Source organism: Sus scrofa, chromosome 6 (genome assembly GCF_054392235.1).
Source record: "Sus scrofa isolate SSC_HxYL_T2T_F1_AM1 chromosome 6, Sscrofa_HxYL_maternal_Yorkshire_Landrace_v2.0, whole genome shotgun sequence".
NCBI lineage: Eukaryota > Metazoa > Chordata > Mammalia > Artiodactyla > Suidae > Sus > Sus scrofa.
The window spans coordinates 28912971-28935525 of record NC_139388.1 but is presented as its reverse complement, the minus strand read 5'-3'; the positions used below and the strand labels follow the sequence as shown (position 1 = coordinate 28935525).

Sequence of the window (22555 nt, the reverse complement as noted above, 5' to 3'; positions counted from 1 at the left end):
TGTACCCTCTGTTAATCTTCCTTTATACTGGAGCAAAACCTGTATTTATCTCTTTACAGGCACCAGAATCCATTTCAGAGAAAGAATTAAAATTGCTCTGTAAGTCCCCTTGAATTAATTTCCTTATGTTGCTTGATAAAAATGTGCCATGGGAAATGTTCCCAGGAATTTTAAATGACTGAAATTAAAAATTTTCCATTTCTTAGTGGTATTGCTATAGATAATTACTGGGTAAGGTTTTCTTTTTCTCATAATAAATAGGGTATTCTAACATTGGTCAGAGATAGAGCATATCTATCTATGACAATGCTATAAAGACATGAAGATCAATTAATTGAAAATTATCAGTAATACAGAATTATTTTCAGCTTATTTTAAATAATTGGGGAAAGTTTTACCTGAAGACTTGAGAGGTGAAGTCCTGAGTCACATGTATCTTGACAGTATTGGTTTAAATACTTATTTTGATCAGTGTTAAATGACTGTGATAGAATTAAGAATTTTGCCATCTGGTTTCAGAGTGGCTAGGCTCTTAGGGTCTTGATAATTCCTAAGTAGGCCCAAAGCATTTTAAGAGTTAAAGAGTAGTAAAATTGTTTTACATGTAATAATTGTATGTTATCTATCTTTAAAATATTTTTACCCAAATTATCCATTTCATGACTCTTCAACTGTAATTGTTTAGGCTTAGTTTTAATGTTTTGTTCCACTACTAATCTTGCACCTTATTTGTCCATTGGTGTTATGCATTAGTGATACCAAATTAAAAGCTGGATGTTGGGGAGTTCCCTTCATATCTCAGTGGCTAACTAACTCGACTGGGATCCATGATCCCTGGGCTTGCTTAGTGGATTAAGGATCCGGCATTGCTATGAGCTGTGGTGTAGGTCGCAGACGCAGCTAGGGTCTGATGTGGCTGTGGCTGTGGCGTAGGCCAAAGGCTGCACCTCTGATTCAACCTCTGGCCTGGGAACTTCCATATGCCATGGGTGCAGCCCTAAAAAACAAAAAAAACAAACAAACAAACAAAAAAAGCTGGATGTTGGATATTTGAGAATTTTTTTACTTTGGTCTCTGTTGGGATATGTTTGAAAATTTCCTTAATACAATTTTTTTTTAAGCCTTATGGTATACTCAGAATATAGACAATTCTAATAGTTAGAATCAAACACTATTTGCAACTGGTAACATTTAAAAAACAATATTTTTTTCAGTACTATTCATTGAGCCCTATCAGGCTTTCTGCTAGGTATGTACTCTACACACTTGCAATTTTAATCCACAGAATAACTCAAAGGTAAAGAATATATCTCCAAAAAAAAGACAAAAAAAAAAAAAAAAAAAAAAGGGAGTTCCCTTTTTTTAAGTGGTTAATGGTTAATGAATCCGACTAGGAACCATGAGGTTGTGGGTTCGGTCCCTGCCCTTGCTCAGTGGGGTAACGATCTGGCGTTGCCGTGAGCTGTGGTGTAGGTTGCAGACGCGGCTCGGATCCCGCGTTGCTGTGGCTCTGGCGTAGGCTGGTGGCTACAGCTCCGATTGGACCCCTAGCCCGGGAACCTCCATATGCTGCGGGAGCGGCCCAAGAAATAGCAAAAAAAAAGGCAAAAAAAAAAAAAAGAATATATCTCCACTTTACAAATGAAAACAGGCTCAGAGTGGCTCAGAGTGGTACCATCATCTACTTCTTCAGTGCTGAACTGGTTGTAGTGTCAAGGACATGGATTTAAGATGACTTGTGTTCTAAGCCTTCTCTGCTAACCATTAGAACCAAATAGAAGACACTTATTCATATTTCCCTGTCTGTAAAGACCATACATAAAAGTTCCGCTCCCGTGGCATATGGAGGATCCCAGGCTAGGGGTCTAATTGGAGCCGTAGCCACCAGCCTACACCAGAGCCACAGCAACTCGAGATCTGCGACCCACACCACAGCTCATGGCAACACTGGATCCTTAGCCCACTGAGCAAGGCCAGGGATTGAACCCACAACCTCATGGTTCCTAGTTGGATTCATTAACCACTGTGCCACGATGGGAACTCCCAAAAGTTCCTGTTCTTTAAGTGATTTGTGATTCAGGATATTTATGTGTCTTGACCATTTACTTCCATAATGTCTTTCCTGTATTCAGGCAGCAATTCCGCATTTCTTCGAGTGGTAAGATGTCGGTCCTTAGCTGAAGAATATGGCTTGGATACAGTTAACAAGGATGAAATTAGTAAGTAATAACCTTTTGATGCTAGGTTAGTAATTAATTTTAAGGGTGTAAATATTTTGTGTATAATTGAATGGTGATAATATAAAGGATAATGTAAATACTTATACTGTGATTTTTATTCTATAAACCAATCCAAGTGGTCATCATTTCAAAATATGAAACTTAATATATACATAAAATCATATTTAGGTCATTAAGTTGTGTGATATGTAGAAGAGCTAAAGTCAGCATGTTACTACTTTAGTAAAGATTTTATGACCATAGCTAATAGTTCAGAAGGCCATTGGGTTTCATCTTAGTAATTTTTCTCCCTTTGTTTTACTGTTATTTATCATTTTCTATTTTACCATCACAACATATTTAAATTTTGTGATAGAATTGCCTTGTATTCTAAAACCTGAGTATATAGTAAATTCAGTCATTTTGTTTTTATGTCATGAATTATCCAGATGCTACTGAGATTCTTTTTTCCTTTCAGTTTCCAGCATGGACAATCCAGATAGTGAGATAGTATTATACTTAATGTTACGGGCTGTTGATAGATTTCATAAACAGCATGGTAGATACCCAGGTAAGAAAAGCAATACACTTATCAAATACAATAAAATCGTAAATAAATACTTGAATGGAATGAAATCTTAAAGTGTTCTTAAGGTGTTTACGGTAGTGATGCTTGAATTCATGCTGTAGTCAATTTACTACCTGGTTCATCTCAGTGAGGCAATACTATTTGTTTCATTTCTTTTTTTTCCACTTTTTTTTTTTTTTTTAAACTGTCTGTGTTTTAAGTGTAGCCAGTTGCAAATATTTTTTAATTCTGAACTGTTACAGAGTTCAGAAATGTTGGTTGAATGTGTGTAGAATAAAGCCTTTTTTCCTGTCAGCTTCTACAGTTTTCTTCCAAGACTCACACTGAGTTTGATTTAGTGGAGTGGAAGAGCCATAGGAAGTATGCCAGTGAGTTATGAACTGAGAACTCCAAAGATGTTTCTTTGCTTATTATCTGTTTTTTGTTATCTGTAAATGTGGTAATTGGGGAATTGGCGTATGTTCAAAGATCTTCAGTTGCCTAGAATGTCTTTATTAAGATGATAATTTTTTTTTTTTTTTTTTTCTTTTTTAGGGCACACCCGTGACATATGGAGGTTCCCAGGCTAGAGGTCTAATCAGAGCTGTAGCTGCCAGCCTACGCCAGAGCCACAGCAACGCAAGATCTGAGCCACATCTGCGACCTACACCACAGCTCACAGCAACACCGGATCCTTAACCCACAGAACAAGGCCAGGGATCGAACCCAAAACCTCATGGTTCCTAGTCAGATTCGTTAACCATTGAGCCACGATGGGGACTCCCTAAGGTGATAGTTTTAATTGTTCAGAATTGTTGTATATCAGGACATTCTAGCTGTATCATAAAACCTCTTGCCCTGAGTTCCTGTCATGGCTCAGCAGGTTAAGAACCTGACTAGCATCCATGAGGATTCAGGTTCACTCCCTGGTCTCATTCAGTGGGTTAAGGATCTGGTGTTGCTGCAAGCTTCAGTGTAGGCTGCAGATGCAGCTCGGATCTGGTGTTGCTGCGGCTGTGGTATAGACAGGCAGCTCTATCTCCCGATTCGACCCCTAGTCTGGGAACTTCTACATGCTGCAAATGTGGTCCTAAAAAATAAAAAAATTTAAAAAATGAAACCTGTTGCCTAAACTGATGTAGTATACCCACTGAGTTATAATTTTTTTTTTTTTGTCTTTTTACTATTTCTTTGGGCCGCTCCAGGGCATATGGAGGTTCCCGGGCTAGGGATCGAATCGGAGCTGTAGCCACCGGCCTACGCCAGAGCCACAGCAATGCGGGATCCGAGCCGTGTCTGCAACCTATACCACAGCTCACGGCAACGCCGGATCGTTAACCCACTGAGCAAGGGCAGGGACCGAACCCGAAACCTCATGGTTCCTAGTCGGATTCGTTAACCACTGCGCCACGACGGGAACCTCTGAGTTATAATCTTAATGAGCAAGCTTACCAGAAAAAGGAAAAGGAATAAATACCAAATATATGTTGCTTTATTTGTTTTGTTTGGTGAAGGTGTATTTTTGGTTATCTCTTACATAGCAAACCACCCCCAAACTTAGTAGTTTAGAACAATCAATTATTCTGTCTTGTGTGTGGATTGGCTGGGTTCTGTTAGGCAGTTCTCATGGGGGGAAAGGGATCTCATGGAATGACCTGTGGCTGGAGTCATTCTGAAAGCTTGACTGAGATAGACATCCAAGAAAGCATACTCACATGTGTGGCACTTTAGTTGGGATATCTGCAGCTGCTGGCATCTCTTCATATGGTCAGCTGAGGCTTCCTTTCTAGCCTGGCAGTCCTAGATTTCTTACATAGTAGCTGCCTTCCCCAGAGTTAACATTCCAAAGACCCAGGTGGAAGGTACAAGGCTTTTTATGACTTGGCCTTGGAAGTCACACAGCAGCACTTATGCCATGTTCTGTTGGCTTCATAGGTCCACGTTAGACCTTAAGAGTGAAAGGGGATGGCACAGCATTGTAAATCAACTACACATTAATTTAGAAAAACAGTGAAAGGGGACTACATGAGGGCATGAAGAGGTGTTCATGGTGGAGCCACCTTGGGAAATTAGCTGTTACATAGAACACAGGCTTTGGAATTAAACCTAGATTCAAATCCACATTCTATCAGTTGAATCTATTGATCTTTATTGAGTCACTATTTCCCTCCAAGTCTCAGTTCTTTCAGTATGATATGATGCTAATAGTATCTGCTCTATTCGATTTGTTTTTGTTTTGTTTTGTTTTTGTCTTTTCTAGGGCCGCACCTGTGGCATATGGAGGGTCCCAGGCTAGGGGTCTAATTGGAGCTGTAGCCGCCAGCCTATGCCACAGCCACAGCAATGCCAGATCCAAGCCACATCTGTGACCTACACCACAGCTCATGGCAATGCCAGATTCTTAACCCACTGAGCGAAGCCAGGGATCGAACCCGAAACCTCATGGTTCCTAGTTGGATTCGTTAACCACTGAGCCACGATGGGAATTCCTGTTCTATTAGATTTGTGAGGGTTAGCTACATGATGTATGAAAATCACATAACACACTGCCTAGTATTTTATTTTATTTTTTGTCTTTTTAGGGGCGCACCTACTGCCTAGTATTTTATAAGTACTTAATAAAGGGTGGATGCTGCCATTTTGAGAAGGAGGAGTGATAATACTTTCAAACTAGAGGTGTTTAAAAATATTGATGTTATTTAATAATACTTGGATATTATTCCTTCCAGTAGTGATAATAGCTTACCTTTGGAGACACCATATTTTAATCATTAAGAACTGCGTGGGGGGAAAAAAAAGAGTTCTTGTCATGGCTCAGCAGAAACGAATCTTACTCAGTGGGTGAAGGATCCAGCGTTCTTGTGAGCTGCAGTGTAGGCCGCAGATACAGCTTGGATCCCGCGTTGCTGTGGCTGTGACGTAGGCCTTCAGCTACAGCTCCCATTCAACCCGTAGCCTGGAAACCTCCATATGCTGCGGATGTGGCCCTAAAAAAAAGACCAAAAAAAAAAAAACCCCAAAAAACAAACTGCATGTGGTCATATCTCAGTTTTGCTACTTTTGAGCTAAGTAACTCCTCTGTGCCTCAATTTTCCTATCTGTAAAATGAAGATAATAATAGTGCCTGCTTCATAGTGTTCTTAGGATTAAATGAATTAATATATATGTGATGGTTAGAACAATGTCCACATCTATTAATGCTCAGTAAGTGCTGCCTATTTTAACTTTATGTCCTCAGCGTCATTTAATCTTCTGGAAATGAGTAATAAACACCATAATTTCTGTAAATGGTATAAATAGGACATTACTTTCTCATTCATTGAATTCTATCAAATAATTACTGAGCACCAACTATGTGCCAGATACTCTTCTAGATACTGGGTATGGAGCTCTGACTAAAGCAGATTTGTCAGAATTTTTAATTGCTTTTGGATGATTTCTCTGATTCTTACAGGTTTTTGATAGTTGCAAATATTGTCCAAATACATTCTATTATTTTCTTTTTTTTTTTTTTTTTTTTTTTTGTCTTTTTGCTATTTCTTGGGCCGCTCCTGCGGCATATGGAGGTTCCCAGGCTAGGGGTCCAATCGGAGCTGTAGCCACCGGCCTACGCCAGAGCCACAGCAATGCAGGATCCGAGCCGCGTCTGCAACCTACACCACAGCTCACAGCAACGCCGGATCTTTAACCCACTGAGCAAGGGCAGGGACCGAACCCGCAACCTCATGGTTCCTAGTCGGATTCGTTAACCACTGCGCCACGACGGGAACTCCCCTATTATTTTTGTTCTTATTTCAGTTTTTTTTTTTTTTTTTGGTCTTTTTGCCATTTTCTTGGGCCGCTCTCGTGGCGTATGGAGGTTCCCAGGCTAAGGGTCTAATCGGAGCCTTAGCCACTGGCCTATACCACGGCAATAGCAACGCAGGATCCAAGCCGCATCTGCAACCTACACCACAGCTCACGGCAATGCTGGATCCTTAACCCACTGAGCGAGGCCAGGGATCAAACCTGCGCTATGACGGGAACTCCTTATTTCAGTTTTATACCTCACTGTTTTGACTAGAACACCTAAAACTGGATTAAATAAAGAAGGTAGCCAATAATTGTAAATCGCATATCTATCTTAATAAAAATTAATTAACATATATATTTTTAGGGATATCTAACTATCAAGTTGAAGAAGATATAGGAAAGTTGAAGTCTTGTCTCACTGGCTTCCTTCAGGAATATGGATTATCTGTAATGGTGAAAGATGACTATGTCCATGAATTGTGAGTATTTTTTTTAGGGCACATAGGAGACAATACTATCCTATTATAAAGCTCATTCTGGGCTCATGTCTCCATCCTTTCCTCTAGTTGCCGATATGGAGCTGCTGAACCACACACCATTGCTGCATTTTTAGGGGGTGAGTTCCAGAGATGAGAAGACTGTCACCTGTTGTTATATAGTACAGTTGTGAAATTTTGTTTTCCTGCCTGTTTTAACTAGGGAGGTCAGTGAAGCACAATGTTCTATTGAGTTTGGATTATTTCAGTAGCCCCTCACATTGGTCTTCCTGCATTCCATCTCTCCCACTGCTGTGCATTTTAAATTCCTGAAGGGTATTCATCTTTCTAAAGCATAGCTCTGTGTCTCTTACTCACCTAACCCTCTGTCCTGCCAATACACACGTATACACTACAGAAGTCCTCAGAAAATAAATCCACAGTCCTTCTGTGTTCTGGTTCCACCCAGCCTTTCTGGCCTTGGCTTTTTTCAAGGTACCTGCCTTTTCCCTAGACATGCTTTCTCATTTCCTGCTCCTTGAATCTTTATCCCTTTGGGCCCATTTGCCTTAAATTTCCCTATTTCCTGGCTGTCTAAAAATCTACCTGTTCTTGGAGTTCCCTGGTGGTTTAGCAGGTTAAGTATCTAGCATTGTCACTGCTCTAGCATGGGCTGCTGCTGTGGTACGGGTTGGATCCCTGACCCCAGAACTTATGCATGCCACAAGCACAGCCAAAAAAAATAAATAAATAAGTAAAATAAAATCTACCTCTTTTTCAAGACCCAACTCAACAATGCCATCTCTGATAAAACTCTTTGGAGGCTGGAAGTTTGAAAGCAGGGTCAGCATATTTGGTTTCTACTGAGGCCTCTCTTTGTGGCTTGTAGGCAGCCTTTAGCATATGTATAAAGGAGGACACATATTAGGTCCGTAACACGTGCATTCTCTAATCATTCTGCACAAATCATTTCTTTCAAGGCTTTGTTTAAATATTATCTTCCCTATGAGGTCATCCCTTATTCCCTGATTTTAAACAGTCACTCCTCTTGCTCTCATATTTCCCTCCTTGCTTTTTCTCCTTAGCACTTAGGTTTTTTGACATGCATTTTATTTATTTGTGAATGCCCTCTCCCTCACTACTAAGATCCATAAGAACAAAGATTTTTGTCTTTTGTTCTCTGGTGCCTAGGATAGTATCTCATACATAGTAGAGTCTCAGATTCTCAGATTTTATTGAATCAGTAAGTATTTGTGAGGGAAGGAGCTTCAGATTATAAAAGATGAAGAATTTTTTTCTTGGTAATTTTTTGAGTTTTTTCTATTGTTTGTTTTGTTTGGAGTAGTATTTTAAAACTTGTTACTTTTACTATATACTCATACTGTTACTAAGTATAGCAATCTGGCAGTATTTAATATAGATCCTTTCCAATTACAAATATTCCTTTACGTCCTTTTTATTATAAAACATGCTCAGGGTAAAATTCAAATGCAACAAAAGGGTATCCTTTGAGAATCTTATGTCTACATGTATCCTTTTTAAAAACTGCCATCATCTATACTACTGCTATGACTGTTTACACTTAATATATTTTTCCAGTCTTTCTAAATCACCATGATTAAAAATGCTTTATTCTTTTTTTTATTATTTTTAAAATTATTTATTTTTTATCTTTTTAGGGCTGCACCTGTGGCATATGGAGGTTCCTGGCTAGGGGTCCAATTGGAGCTGTAGCTGCCAGCCTACACCACAGCCACAGCAATGAGGGATCCGAGCCATGTCTGCAACCTACACCACAGCTCACGGCAACGCTGGATCGTTAACCCACTGAATGAGACCAGGGATTGAACCAGTGTCCTCATGGATGCTAGTCAGATTCATTTCCACTGAGCCACACTGGGAACTCACTTTATTCTTTTAAACTATGGCATAATATCCCAAGGTGCAAATGTATAGATCAAAATCTTTATTTCCTTTAATAACATAGTTTTTAAAAATTGAAATCCTAGAGTTCACATTGCGGCTCAGCGGCTTAAGAACGTGATGTAGCGTCTGTGAGGGTGTGGGTTCCATTCCTGTCCTCGTTAAGAGGGTTAAGGATACAGTGTTGCCATGAGCTGTGGTGTAGGTTGCAGACAGGGCTCAGCTCCTGAGTTGCTGTGGCTGTGGTGTAGGCTGGCAGCTGCGGCTCCGATTTGACACCAGCCCAGGAACTCCATTTACCACAGGTACAGCCATGAAAAAGTAAGAAAGAAAAAAATGGTAGTCCTTTGTTTTAATATGACTCAGGAAGCTATGTCTGTTTTGTATTACCTTTAAACATCTTTGCTTTTGGAAAGAAAAGCTTTTCTTTACAAAATTGATTTTTTTTTTCTTTTTTGGCCCATGTCCACGGCATGTGGAAGTTCCTGGGCCAGTGATGGAATCTGAGCCACAGCAGTGACAAGCTGTATCCTTACTTGCTGTGCCACCAGGGAACTCCACGAATTGAATATTTTAATATAACTCTTGTAATTTACCTTTTTCAAAGATTCGCTTTTCTCCTTTTTCCTTGCAGGAGCCGCTGCTCAAGAGGTTATCAAAATAATAACCAAACAATTTGTAATTTTTAATAATACTTACATTTATAGTGGCATGTCACAAACTTCAGCAACTTTCCAGTTGTAGAATAAACACCATATGTAGTGTATTAATGACTGAAACTGTAATTACTTTCAGGTTGTGTTCTAGTCTGCAAAGTTCTGCTAAGGGAGAACTATTAAATTGTTTCATTAATAAATATTTTTCTCATTTGTAGTAATACTCTTTGGGGGATGTGGAGGGTGGGGAGGAAACAATTTTCTCTTAATAAAAGCTATCCATTTCTAATTGAGTTCATTATTTCTGCCTTGCTATTTCAAAGTTACTCATAGAAATGTCTTCTGTTACATTGGAAATTGCTTAGGAGTTCCCGTTGTGGCGCAGTGGAAACGAATCCAACTAGGAACCATGAGGTTGCTGGTTCGATCTCTGGCCTAGCTCAGTGGGTTAAGGGTCTGGTGTTGCCGTGAGCTGTGGTGTAGGTTGCAGACACGGCCAGGATCCTGAGTTGCTGTGGCTGTGGTGTAGGCCGGCAGCTACAGCTCTGATTTGACCCCTAGCCTGGGAACCTCTATATGCTGTGGGTGCAGCCCTAAAAGAACAAAAGACCAAAAAAAAAAAACAAAACAAAACTTAAAATTTTTTTTTTTTTTTTGTCTTTTTGCCATTTCTTGGGCCGCTCCAGCGGCATATGGAGGTTCCCAGGCTAGGGGTCCAATCGGAGCTGTAGCCCCCCGCCTACGCCAGAGCCACAGCAACGTGGGATCCGAGCTGCGTCTGCAACCTACACCACAGCTCACGGCAATGCCAGATCGTTAACCCACTGAGCAAGGGCAGGGATGGAACCCGCAACTTCATGGTTCCTAGTCGGATTCATTAACCACTGCGCCATGGCAGGAAGTCCCAAAATGTTTTTTTCTTATAGTTTCAAATAATCAGTTGAAGGCATGTGCAAATTTTAGCTTATGGACATCTTAGTACCATCTATTTGTTAAGACTAGTAGAATTTTAAAAAGACAGATACTTAGGATGTGTAGTTTTATCAGAAAACAAAATATACAGATGGCCAACAAGCACTGAAAAAATGCTCAGTATCACTGATGATTAGAGAAAGGCAAATCAAAACTATGATGAGGTACCACCTCACACTAGTCAGAATGGCTATCATTTATAAGTCCACAAATAACATGCTAGAGAGGGTGTGGAGAAAAGGGAACCCTCCTGCATGGTTGGTGGGAATGCAAATTGGTACAACCACTATGGAAAACAGTATGGAGGTACCTCAGAAAACTATATGTAGAACTACCATACAACCCAGCAATCCCACTCTTGGGCATATATCCAGACAAAACTTTCCTTGAAAAAGACACATGCACCCACATGTTCATTGCAGCACTATTCACAATAGCCAAGACATGGAAACAGCCTAAATGTCCAAAGAGAGATGATTGGATTAAGAAGATATGTATATATACACAATGGAATATCACTCAGCCATAAAAAGAACAAACTAATGCCATTTGCAGCAAGATGGAACTAGAGATGCATACTAAGTGAAGTAAGTCAGAAAGACAAATACCATATGATATATATCTGGAATGTAATAAACAGTACAAATGAAAATTTTCCACAGAAAAGAAAATCATGGCCTTGGAGAACAGACTTGTGGTTGCCAAGGGGGAGGGGGAGGGGTGGAATGGACTGGGAATTTGGGGTTAATAGATGCAAACTGTTGCCCTTGGAACTGATAAGCAATGAGATCATGCTGTATGGCACTGGAAACTATATATAGTCACTTATGATGGAGCATGATAATGTGAGAAAAAGAAATGTTTCTGTGTATGTCTGACTGGATCACCTTGCTGTAAAGTAGAAAATTGAATTTTAAAAAAAAATGATACAAAGTGGAGAGAAGGCTGGAAGAGAGGAATGAGGGCCAGGTTCAGGGCTCAGATGCCCTCCTAACCGTAGTACACCTGCCCCTTGCCCCGAGGTCACAGGACTGCCCTAAGGGCCCAGAGCCCACTCTGCTAACTCCTTGGGGCGAATGCCCCTCGGACCAAAGAGAGAGCCGTTTACACGGGGAGCTACTTCCCTGCCCCTTGAAACTTCTGCAAGCAGGGGAGAGGCTCCGCGCGGGGGCGGGGCCGCCGGAAGTTCCGCCCCCACGGAAGTGCGCCCCGCCCTCTCGGTGGGAAACCGGGTCTGGCGTCGTCCTAGGCCCGCTGCAAGGGAGAAAGCGCGGAGCCCAGGCTCCTGCGACGTGAGGGTAAAGCCACAGCTTCCAGTCCCTATCTGTTTGGGTCCTGCCTTAGGCTCGCCCCTGAGCCGGCCCATCGCTCCCTGTGGAAGGTCTGGGCTACAGGATGCCCCGCTCTCCCCTTCTTAACCCGCCTACATGAGGGGATGGGGTGTTGGCGGGAAGGGGCCTTCCTGAGGTGGCGAGCCCTACAGGGAAGGAGAGAATAGTCGCATAGTCGCGTATCACTTAGGTGTAGAGAGTCTGGGGGTTTTTTGTTTGTTTGTTTGTTTGTTTGTTTTGTGGTTTGGCTGGCTCCCATAGCATGTGGAAGTTCTCAAACCCGCGCCACAGCAGCCACCGGAACCGCTGTGGTAAAAACAGGGGATCCTTACTTAACCCCTGGCCTGGCGGTTTTCCACCAATTGTAGTTGAGCATCCCCGGCGCCTCCCTGGGTGACTGTGATGTTTGAAGAGGCGGCCCTGCTGAGGAAGTCGTTTCTCAGGTGGGGGGGGGGGGTGGGCCCTGTGTGCTCCTCAGCACCTGCGAAGGAGGGCATGTTAAATGGGCTGATTTTCGGACCCTCCTGCTACCTGTGGGTGACTCGCCTGTGGTGGGGCTGCCTTGTGTCACTAACCAGCGCCCGGGTCCCTGCAGGAGGTGGAGAGCCCTGGTCTCCGAAGAAGGGGCCTGAGAGACAACCTATGCTCTTCCAGAGGAGTTCTTCCAACTCTTTAGGTGAGCCAGACGGTGTTAATGAGAGAAGCGACGAAACAGGGTGGGGTTAGCCTTCCTTCCTGGGAGAGTGGTCTCTCCCTTACCTGTGGAAACTGGGATAAGGGCCTGAGGACCAATGCGGAAAGCCTGCTCCAATTTGCTGACTTTGGGAGCCTTAATGTAGGGAACTTACTCCTGGTAGCCCAGCCTGTTTCTGGACCTGATGGGCTGTTGTTATTTCTCAATCTAAACCATCATAAGGGAAAGTTTACATGTTATCGCATGCTGGCCCTTTCTGTCTTGCCTCTCCTAGTCTAGAAGAGAGTTTCCACTTGGTATGAGCCCAAGCTAGACAACCTTCTTCAGCAGCTTAGCAGTAGCAATTATGGTGCAATTTTCAGCCCCGCCAGCCTTCCACACAAAGATGTTATTTATCTTTCTGATATTTTGGGGATGCTATTCAGATTTCAAAAAGCTTTTCATGTTAACATTTTCTAGGCCAGGTAAAAGGGTAATTGTTCAGCTCGTTTTCTTGCTAAAGTCGGAATTTGAGTCAACTGTGCTGTTTTGGGGAATTGATTGAGTGAAATTTGTGAGTGGGATAGTTTCTTCTCGTTACCTGTTTAAAAGAAATAAAACTTTTTGCCCCGTGAGACTACAGTAAATAATTTTGAAATCTTGTTTGTGGCAGTTTGCATCTATTCACTAGGTTGATGAAAATACTTAATAACATGCTTTATTGGGCAGATGCTTTTGTTCTTGGGAATATACTATATGCCATATATATATATTTTGTCTTTTGTCTTTACATACCACACCCACAGCATATGGAGGTTCCCAAACTAGGGGTCGAATCAGAGCTACAGCTGCTGGCCTACACCACAGCCACAGCAACGCCAGATCCTTAACCCACTGAGGCCAGAGATCAAACCCACAACCTCATGGTTCCTAGTCGGATTTGTTTCTGCTGCACCACAATGGGAATTCCTATGTTATATTTTTATTTATTTATTTATTTATTTATTTATTTTTTGTCTTTTTTGCCATTTCTTGGGCCGCTCCTGCGGCATATGGAGGTTCCCAAGCTAGGGGTCCAATCGGAGCTGTAGCCCCCCCCGCCTATGCCAGAGCCACAGCAACGCAGGATCCGAGCCGCGTCTGCAACCTACACCACAGCTCACGGCAACGCTGGATTGTTAACCCACTGAGCAAGGGCAGGGACCGAACCTGCAACCTCATGGTTCCTAGTCAGATTCGTTAACCACTGCACCACGACGGGAACTCCATGTTATATTTTTAAATATAATTTTATAATTGTCCATCCCTTGAAAGTTGTAACTTGTTCTTTGCTGTGGATTTTTTTTAAGCATGTAGCAAGTAAATAGATGGCGTGTATTAATGCTACTACGTACTTGACAAACTATCTTATTTTACTGTGCAAAGTAACCATTTGTTAGAAAAAAGTACAAGAAAGGCAAAGGGGAATAGAAGGTTGTTTATGTTGTCAGTTTCAATTTAAAAGTTATATCCAGGAGTTCCGTTGTGGCGCAGTGGTTAACGAATCCGACTAGGAACCATGAGGTTGCGGGTTCGGTCCCTGCCCTTGCTCAGTGGGTTAACGATCCGGCGTTGCCGTGAGCTGTGGTGTCGGTTGCAGACGCGGCTCGGATCCTGAGTTGCTGTGGCTCTGGCGTAGGCCAGGGGCTACAGCTCCGATTCAACTCCTAGCCTGGGAACCTCCATATGCCGCGGGAGCGGCCCAAGAAATAGCAACAACAACAACAACAACAACAAAAAAGACAAAAGACAAAAAAAAAAAAAAAGTTATATCCCTGGAGTTCCCCTGTGGCTCAGCTGTTATGAACCTGACTAGTATCCATGAGGATGAGGGTTCCATCCCTGGCCTCCATCAGTGGGTTAAGGGTCTAGCTTTGCCATGAGCTATGGTGTAGGTCACAGACGTGGCTCAGATCCCATGTTGCTGTGGCTGTGGCGTAGGCCGGCAACTGCAGCTCCAATTTGACCCCTAGCCTGGGAACTTCGATATGGTGCAGGTGTAGACAAATTTTGAGTCTTGCTCTTTTTGATTAAGTTGTAACAAGCATTTTTCCATGTTATCAAACATTTCCAGTAAATGTCAATATTCTTATAGCAGGAAGTTCCTGTCATGGCTCAGTGGTTAATGAACCCAACTAGTATCCTTGAGGAGCCGTGGCCTTTGGGTTAAGTGTAGGTCGGATACTGTGTTGCCATGGCTGTGGTGTAGGCCAGCAGCTGTAGCTCCAATTCACCCCTTAGCCTGGAAACTCCATATGCTGCAGGTGTGGCCCTAAAAAGATAAAAAAAAAGAAAAAAAAATATATGTATGTATTATAACAATAGCCTGTCCTGTGGATATACTATGATCCCTTTTTAATGGGATATTCAGGTTTCAAAATGACAAAACTACTAAATATTTGTAGATTATTTTATTATTATTATTATTTTTTGTCCTTTTGCCTTTTCTAGGGCCACTCCAGCAGCATATGGAGGTTCCCAGGCTAGGGGTCTAATTGGAGCTGTAGCCATGGCCTATGCCAGAGCCACAGCAATGCAGGATCTGAGCTGCGTCTGAGACCTACACCATAGCTCACGGCAACGCAATCCGTAACCCACTGAGCAAGGTCAGGGATCGAACCTGCAACCTCATGGTTCTTAGTCGGATTTGTTAACCACTGAGCCATGACAGGAGCTCCATGTAGATTATTTTATAAAAGATTCTCATACTTATCATTACATTTTTTTGTTTGGAAATTTTGTTTTTATTTTGAGAGTAAGAGTGAAAAATAGAAAGGACAATTAAGTATCTTCATTTAATCACATAGTGTTAAGTAAAGAAAAATTTTAGGAGTTCCCGTCATGGCTCGGTGGTTAACAAATCTGACTAGGAACCATGAGATTTCAGGTTTGATCCCCGGCCCTCGCTCAGTGACTTAATGATCTGGCATTGCCGTGAGCTGTGGTGTAGGTCTCAGACACAGCTCGGATCCTGCGTTGCTGTGGCTCTGGCATAGGCTGGAGGCTATAGCTCCGATTAGATGCCTAGCCTGGGAACCTCCATATGCCTCGGGTGAGGCCCTAGAAAAGACAAAAAAAAAAAATTAGAGTTCTGTGAGTCCTGATTTATTGCTCTCAGAATTTAATTGAACACTAGTAGATTTTTCTTAAAAAAATCAGTTTATCTGAATCCAACTAGTATCCAGGAGGATGTGGGTTTGATTCCTGGCCTCGATCTTGATTCCTGGTCATGGATCTTGCGTTGCCGTGAGCTGTGATGTAGGTTGCAGATGTGGCTCAGATCCTGCTTTGCTCTGGCGGTGTAGACCGACACTAGCTCCTATTCTACCCCTAGCCTGAGAACTTCCATATGCCTTGGGTGAGGCCCTAAAAAGCAAAAAAAAAATAAAAATAAGAAATCAGTTTATCATTTTATCTTTTTGGCCATGCCTACACCATGCAGAAGTTCTGGGACCAGAGAGTGAACCAGAGTCACAGCAGTGACCGCGACGGATCCCTAACCCACTGAGCCACCAAGGAACCCTTCAGCATTTTTTTTTTTTTTTTTTTGGCCACACCTGCAGCATGTGGAAGTTCCCAGGACAGGGATCAAACCCTTGCCATAGCAGTGACCCAGGCCACTGCAGTGGTAAAGCTGGATCCTTAACCTGCTGTGCCACAAGTGAAGTCTAGTTTAGCATTTTATAGTAAAAAATATAAGGAGGCCATATTAGAGTCGCCAGTTATTTTATAATTCTTCTAACAGATGATAAATGAACAAAGATTTAAGCTTGAAAATAAGCAATGGATTCTTAGAAAAACTTTTAGTGTTTTTTTTGTTTGTTTGTTTTTTGTTTTTTGGTTTTTTTTTTTTTTTTTTTTTTTGGTCTTTTTGCTCTTTCTTGGGCTGCTCCCGCGGCATATGGAGATTCCCAGGCTAGGGGTCAAATCGGAGCTGTAGCCACCGGCCTACACCAGAGCCACAGCAACACGGGATCTGAGCCGTGTCTGCAACCTACACCACAGCTCACGGCAACGCTGGATTGTTAACCCACTGAGCAAGGGCAGGGACCGAACCCGCAACCTCATGGTTCCTAGTCAGATTCGTTAACCACTGCGCCATGACGGGAACTCCGAAAAATTTTTAGTGTTAAGTTAAATGCTTATGAAGAGAAATATACATTTAAAGAGAACTGTGTGTGTTTGTGTTCTAAAACTCTGATTCATGGAGTGCCCAATCTGAAATGATGGGACAAAAATTTATAGGAAAGAAAATAATGACGGGAGACCAGGAGTGGAGCAGTTAGATTTAGTTAACCAGTAATTGGTGTGTTTATTTAATAAAATGTGTTGAATGCCTCTAGTTCTTATGAATGCAAGGTGTATTTATGTATGCTTTCAAAGTTAATTCTTTTTTTTTTTGTCTTTTTTTTTTTAGGGGCCGCACCCACGGCATATGGAGGTTCCCAGGCTAGAGGTCTAATTGGAGCTGTAGCCACTGGCCTATACCACAGCCACAGCAATGCCAGATCCGAGCCGCATCTGCGACATACACCACAGCTCATGGCAACGCCGGATCCTTAACCCACTGAGCGAGGCCAGGGATCAAACCCACAACCTCATGGTTCCTAGTTGGATTCGTTTCTGCTGCGCCATGACGGGAACTCCCAAAATTCTTGCAACAGCTCTATGAAATTGGAAATTCCTATTTACAGATGAGGAAACTGAGCCTCAGAGAAGTTAAACATACCCAATACCACACACCTAATAAGTTGCAAATTCAATCCTTAGTCTTATGGCTTGAGAAAAACTTCTTTTTCTACCCTTTTGCATTTATAATTCTGTAATTCTTAAAATTGATTCAAACTGAGAAAATACCTTTATCTTATAGATGAAATATAAGGAAAAAATGCAGACAAGCATGGAAAGTGAGGACACAAAGAAAATACAAGGTGAGAATTTATAGATCATATATCTGGAATTTGTTTCATTATATATTTGTGGGATATATTACAGATTATCTGAGAGGATCCAGTAAATGAAAGAATTATTCAGCAATTTACATAAATATTTATTAAGCATCTTTTCTGTGCATGTCACACTGACTTCAGGAAACTGACATCCTGATGGGAATGGCATGCTGATAATTAGAATACCATATGCTAGCTGACTGAATGGGGGTATATACAAAAACTGGGAACCTCAGAGGACCACCGTTAAAGTATGCCTGGAGGTACAGATTATAGAACTGTCCTCAAAAAAATGGAAATGTAATCCATGGGCGTGGAGGAACTTGAACAGAGAGGAAACATGAAAAGAGAAAAGGATGGGGAATAGTATTCCCTAATAGACTCCATCACATCAGAGTTTGGCTGAGGAAAAGGGTTCTCAGAAAACATCTCAGAAAGGTAAGAGTCAGGAATGTGGCATTTTAAAAATCAGTCTTGTGAGAATGCTCTGAGAAAGATTACCTAAGAGCCTTCATGTTAAATGCCACAAATGGTGACTGAAGTATCCACTGGATTTTCCATTTAGGAGGTTGTTTTATTAATGGTTAATTTAATAGATTTCAGTCAGATTGCAGTGTATTAAGGTCTGGGTGGGAAATAAGAATCTAGAGACAGTATGAATAGCTTACTCTTGTTAAAAGCTTGTGTGAAGATATAGGGCAGCAGCTAGAGGAAGGTTGTAATGTTAAGGGAGTCTTATAAGAGGGATACAGATAAGAATATGTGATGAGGGAATGGGGGTTATGGAGAGGGAGAAACTGGAGAAATAGGGAATAATTGTTGGAGATGCTCCTCTCAGACCATTTGTGTCACTATAAGAATTACTTATGTCTTCTTCTGTCTCTGTCACCAGATTGTGAGTTCTTTGGAATCAGAATCCCATCTGATACAGAGGGGATGCGTAGTAAACATTTAATAAAGATTTGTTAAATTAATACACGAATACATTTTAAAGGTCATAGGCCTGCAGTAGTGCCTCTTGAGTTGCATGTGAGAGAAATCCAACTCAAAGTAGTTCAAGAAATACCTGAAATGTGTCAGCTCATACTACTGGGAAACTCAGAGTTGTGAGAAAGAGTTCTTTAAGCCAAGAAGGAGGAAGGAAATCATTCTGGGCAATAAAAAAAACTATAGTAGAGTTGAACCTTGAACAACGTGGGTTTGAACGTTGTGGTCCAGTTGTATTCAGATTGTTTCAATAGTAAATACTACAGCACTACACCATCCAAGGTTGGTTGAATATGAGAATCATGGATATGGAGGTCAGATTATAAATTATATGTGGATTTTCAATTAATCCCTGAGTTGTTCATAGGTTGACTGTAGTTGCAGTCATTGTAGGATCCCAGAGCACAAGTAAATGGGTTAACCATGAGTAGGACGGGGAGCTGGACCCTGTTGTGGTATTGTAGAGGAAGAGGTAAGAATGCGTGTGGCTGCAGATATTTTTGTAGGAATGCTGTGACACTTAACATCTGTGTCTTTTTTTTTAAAAAATCTCTGATTGCAAATGTTTATTTTAAAAATTTTATTGATGTATAGTTGATTTACAGTGTGTTAATTTCTGCTGTACACCACAGTGATTAAGTTATACATATCTATATTCTTTTTCATGTTCTTTTCCATTATGGTTTATCACAGGGTATTGAATATACTTCGTTCTACTATACTGTAAGACCTCGTTTATCCATCCTATATATGATGGTTTGCATCTGCTAGTCCCAAACTCCCAATCCTTCCCTCCCCAGCCCCTTCCCCCTTGGCAACCACATGTCTGCTCTCTGTATCTACGAGTCTCCTTCTGTTTCATAGATGTGTTCATTTGTGTCATATTTTAGCTTTCACATGTAAGTGATATCATATGGTATCTGTCTTTCTGTGTGTGTTTTTGACTGAGGGTTTATTATAGCATTTATAACCTGCTTTGCCCAGAGAGCAAGGCAAATCCAGAGATGCTAAATAATTAATGGTCTATTCTCTGGAAGCAGCCCTAAAGGACTGATGGGAGTTAATGGGTAAGTAGTCTTCACCCATTGACTGGGATGACTCTGAGACCCATGGATCTACTCTAACTCCCACAGTTTCCTAGTGCAGTTAAGCTCCAGTTACCCATGACAGTAGCACCTTTTCAAAAAAGTACTTGCACTCAAATCCTTGTTTCGTGGCCTTCTTCTAGGGAGCCCAAAATTAACATAAAGTGGAAGAGAAAGAGATGAAGTTTGAAGAGAGCTAAAGATGTTGAAATAGCCATTGAGGAAAATGGGAGAAAGAGCGGGAGGGAATGGGAGATAGAGCTGACCATGGATGGGATTTCTGAGTAGAGGTGGGGTTTGTACCTCGGAATGCATACCAAATATTAGCAATGATGTAATTCCTTGATTTTTTGTTTTTCTTTTAGCAGTGCCCATATTTGGGCTGAAAAAGCAGAGAAAGAAATATGTTTTGTGTTACAGTTAGGATTATAAGACATGTTTGGTAGAAGGAGGAGTCAAAGGAATCCTAGCAAGATAATGGTTGAGGTGATAAATCATGGGATCTGGGATGAATAGGGAAGAAAACAAAACCAGAAGTCTTGGAGAACTGGGAGTTCCCATCGTGGCTCAGTGGTTAACGAACTGACTAGGATCCATGAGGACTCGGGTTCAATCTCTGGCCTCCCTCAGTGGGTTAAGGATCCATCATTGCTGTGAGCTGTGGTATAGGTCGAAGATGCAGCTCAGATCTGGCATTGCTATGGCTCTGGTGTAGGCTGCTATAGCTCTGATTTGACCCCTAGCCTGGGAACCTCCATATGCCACAGATGCAGCCCTCAAAAGACAACAACAACAGAGTTCCCGTCGTGGCGCAGTGGTTAACGAATCCGACTAGGAACCAAAAGGTTACGGGTTTGATCCCTGGCCTTGCTCAGTGGGTTAAGGATCTGGCGTTGCTGTGAGCTCTGGTGTAGGTCGCAGACATGGCTTGGATCCCGCATTGCTGTGGCTCTGGCGTAGACTGGCAGCTACAGCTCCGATTAGACCCCTAGCCTGGGAACTTCCATATACTGCGGGAGTGGCCCAAGAAATGGCAAAAAGACAAAAAAAAAAAAAAAAAAAAAGGAAAAGAAAATAAGGAAGTTGAAAGAACTTGGAGTAATATTCAGAAAATGAAATAAAGGAGTTGAAAATATGGAGTGGTGGAGTTCCCATCGTGGCTCAGTGGTTAACGAATCCAACTAGGAACCATGAGGTTGCGGGTTCAATCCCTGGCCTCCCTCAGTGGGTTAAGGATCCGGTATTGCCGTGAGCTCTGGTGTAGGTCGCAGACAAGGCTCAAATCCTGCATTGCTATGGCTCTGGCATAGGCTAGCGGTTACAGCTTGGATTAGACCTCTAGCCTGGGAACCTCCATATGCCACAGGTGTGGCCCTAGAAAAGAAAAAAAAAATGGAGTGGAAAATGTCAGTGGTAGAGCTATTCTGACTGATGACAGTGGTCTAGATTTGACCTTGGAAGTGAATAGCCATATTTACATACAGTGTGAGATTGGAAAAGAGAGAGGCTGTCTTTTGCCAAGCATCCATATCAGTCACTCAAAAGAATGATTGGGACCATTTTGGTCATTTGGTCATCTTCCCAGCATACCAGTAATATTAAAATATGTATAGAAGTTCCCATTGTGGCTCAGCGGTAACAAACCCAGCTAGTATCCACGAGGATTCAGGTTTAATCCCTGGACTTGCTCAGTGGGTTAAGTATCCAGTGTTGCTGTGGCTGTGGTGTAGGCCAGCAGTTGCAGCTCTGATTGGACCCCTAGCCTGGGAACTTCCATTTGCCGCAGGTGTGCCCCTAAAAAAATAAATACATAAATAAAAATATGTATACACACTAACAACTTGATTAAGATGTTAGAGTTCCCTCATGGCCAAGCAGGTTAGGGATCTGGCATTGTCACTGCTGTGGCTCTGGTTATAGCTGTGGCATGGGTTAAACCCCTGGCCCAGGAACTTCTGTGTGCCATGGGCACAGCAAAAAAAAAAAAAAAAAAAAAAGATGTAGTTGACATACCACATACCTCACCCATTTAAAATACACAATTCTATTGTTTTCATATATTCATACAGTTGTGCAACCATTACCACAATCAAATTTAGGATGTTTTCATCACCCTCAAAGAAACCCCATACCCTTTAGCAGTCACATCCCCCAGCCCCACCCCCCCATTAGACAACCAATCTGTTTCATGTCTCTAATTACCTGTTCAGGATATTTCATATAAATGGAATCATATAATATGTGGGCTTTTTGGCTTAGCTTCTTTCACTTAAGCATAATGTTTTTAAGGATCATCCATGTTGTCTCAGGATTTCCATTCCTTTTTGTTGTTGTTGTTGAATCATACTCCATTGAACAAATAGATCATATTTGACTTATCTCTTCAAGAGTTGATGGACATTTGGGTTTCCATCGTTTAGCTATTATAAGTAATGCTGCTATGAATATCGATGTACAAATTTTGGGTTGGACGTATGTTTTCTTTTGAGTATGTATACCTAGCAGTACAATTACTGAGTCTATGGTAAATTTATGTTTAACATTTTGAGGAACTGGTAGATTGTTTACCAAAGTGGCTGTTCCATTTTACATTCCCATAGCAATGTGTAAGGACTCCAATTTCTCCAAATCCTTGGTCAAAATATTAGAATCTTTTTAATTATAACCATCGTAGTAAGTGTGAAGTGATATCTAATTGTGGCTTTAGTTTGCACTTCTCTAGTTAACTATGATTTTCTTGGGCCGCTCTCGCGGCATATGGAGGTTCCCAGGCTAGTGGTCAAATTGGAGCTTTAGCTGCCAGCCTACACCACAGTCGCAGCAACGCCAGATCCGAGCCAAGTATGCAGCCTACACCACAGCTCTCAGCAATGCCAGATCCTTAA

At 41.8% G+C, this 22555-nt stretch overlaps 3 protein-coding genes across 52 annotated transcripts in view; all 3 read left to right on the top strand.

Annotated features, from left to right (window-relative positions):
* NAE1 (NEDD8 activating enzyme E1 subunit 1) overlaps positions 1–9923 on the top strand; it is a 28675-nt gene extending 18752 nt beyond the window's left edge. For 3 of the 15 annotated variants that reach the window (XR_014805756.1, XM_084960043.1, XM_021094010.2), the window contains exons 15-20: positions 60–99; positions 2133–2219; positions 2698–2790; positions 6944–7058; positions 7146–7195; positions 9613–9923. Coding sequence is in view for 2 of the 15 variants with exons in the window: in XM_084960043.1 (XP_084816169.1) it covers positions 60–99; positions 2133–2219; positions 2698–2790; positions 6944–7058; positions 7146–7195; positions 9613–9722 (495 nt within the window). In the remaining 13 variants the exon portion in view is untranslated. Of the gene's footprint in view, positions 1–59; positions 100–2132; positions 2220–2697; positions 2791–6943; positions 7059–7145; positions 8792–9209 lie in introns of all 15 variants that reach the window. The other 12 variants (XR_014805755.1, XR_014805746.1, XR_014805753.1 and 9 more) reach the window with 8 other exon arrangements.
* Positions 1–22555, top strand: part of TK2 (thymidine kinase 2) — a 1024677-nt gene that overhangs the window by 730695 nt on the left and 271427 nt on the right. The window lies entirely within an intron of this gene.
* Positions 11821–22555, top strand: part of TERB1 (telomere repeat binding bouquet formation protein 1) — a 58829-nt gene continuing 48094 nt past the window's right edge. For 33 of the 36 annotated variants that reach the window (XR_014805732.1, XR_014805734.1, XR_014805733.1 and 30 more), the window contains exons 1-3: positions 11821–11904; positions 12533–12613; positions 17520–17580. Coding sequence is in view for 22 of the 36 variants with exons in the window: in XM_084960009.1 (XP_084816135.1) it covers positions 17520–17580 (61 nt within the window). In the remaining 14 variants the exon portion in view is untranslated. Of the gene's footprint in view, positions 11988–12532; positions 12614–17519; positions 17581–22555 lie in introns of all 36 variants that reach the window. The other 3 variants (XM_084959981.1, XM_084959998.1, XM_084960007.1) reach the window with 1 other exon arrangement.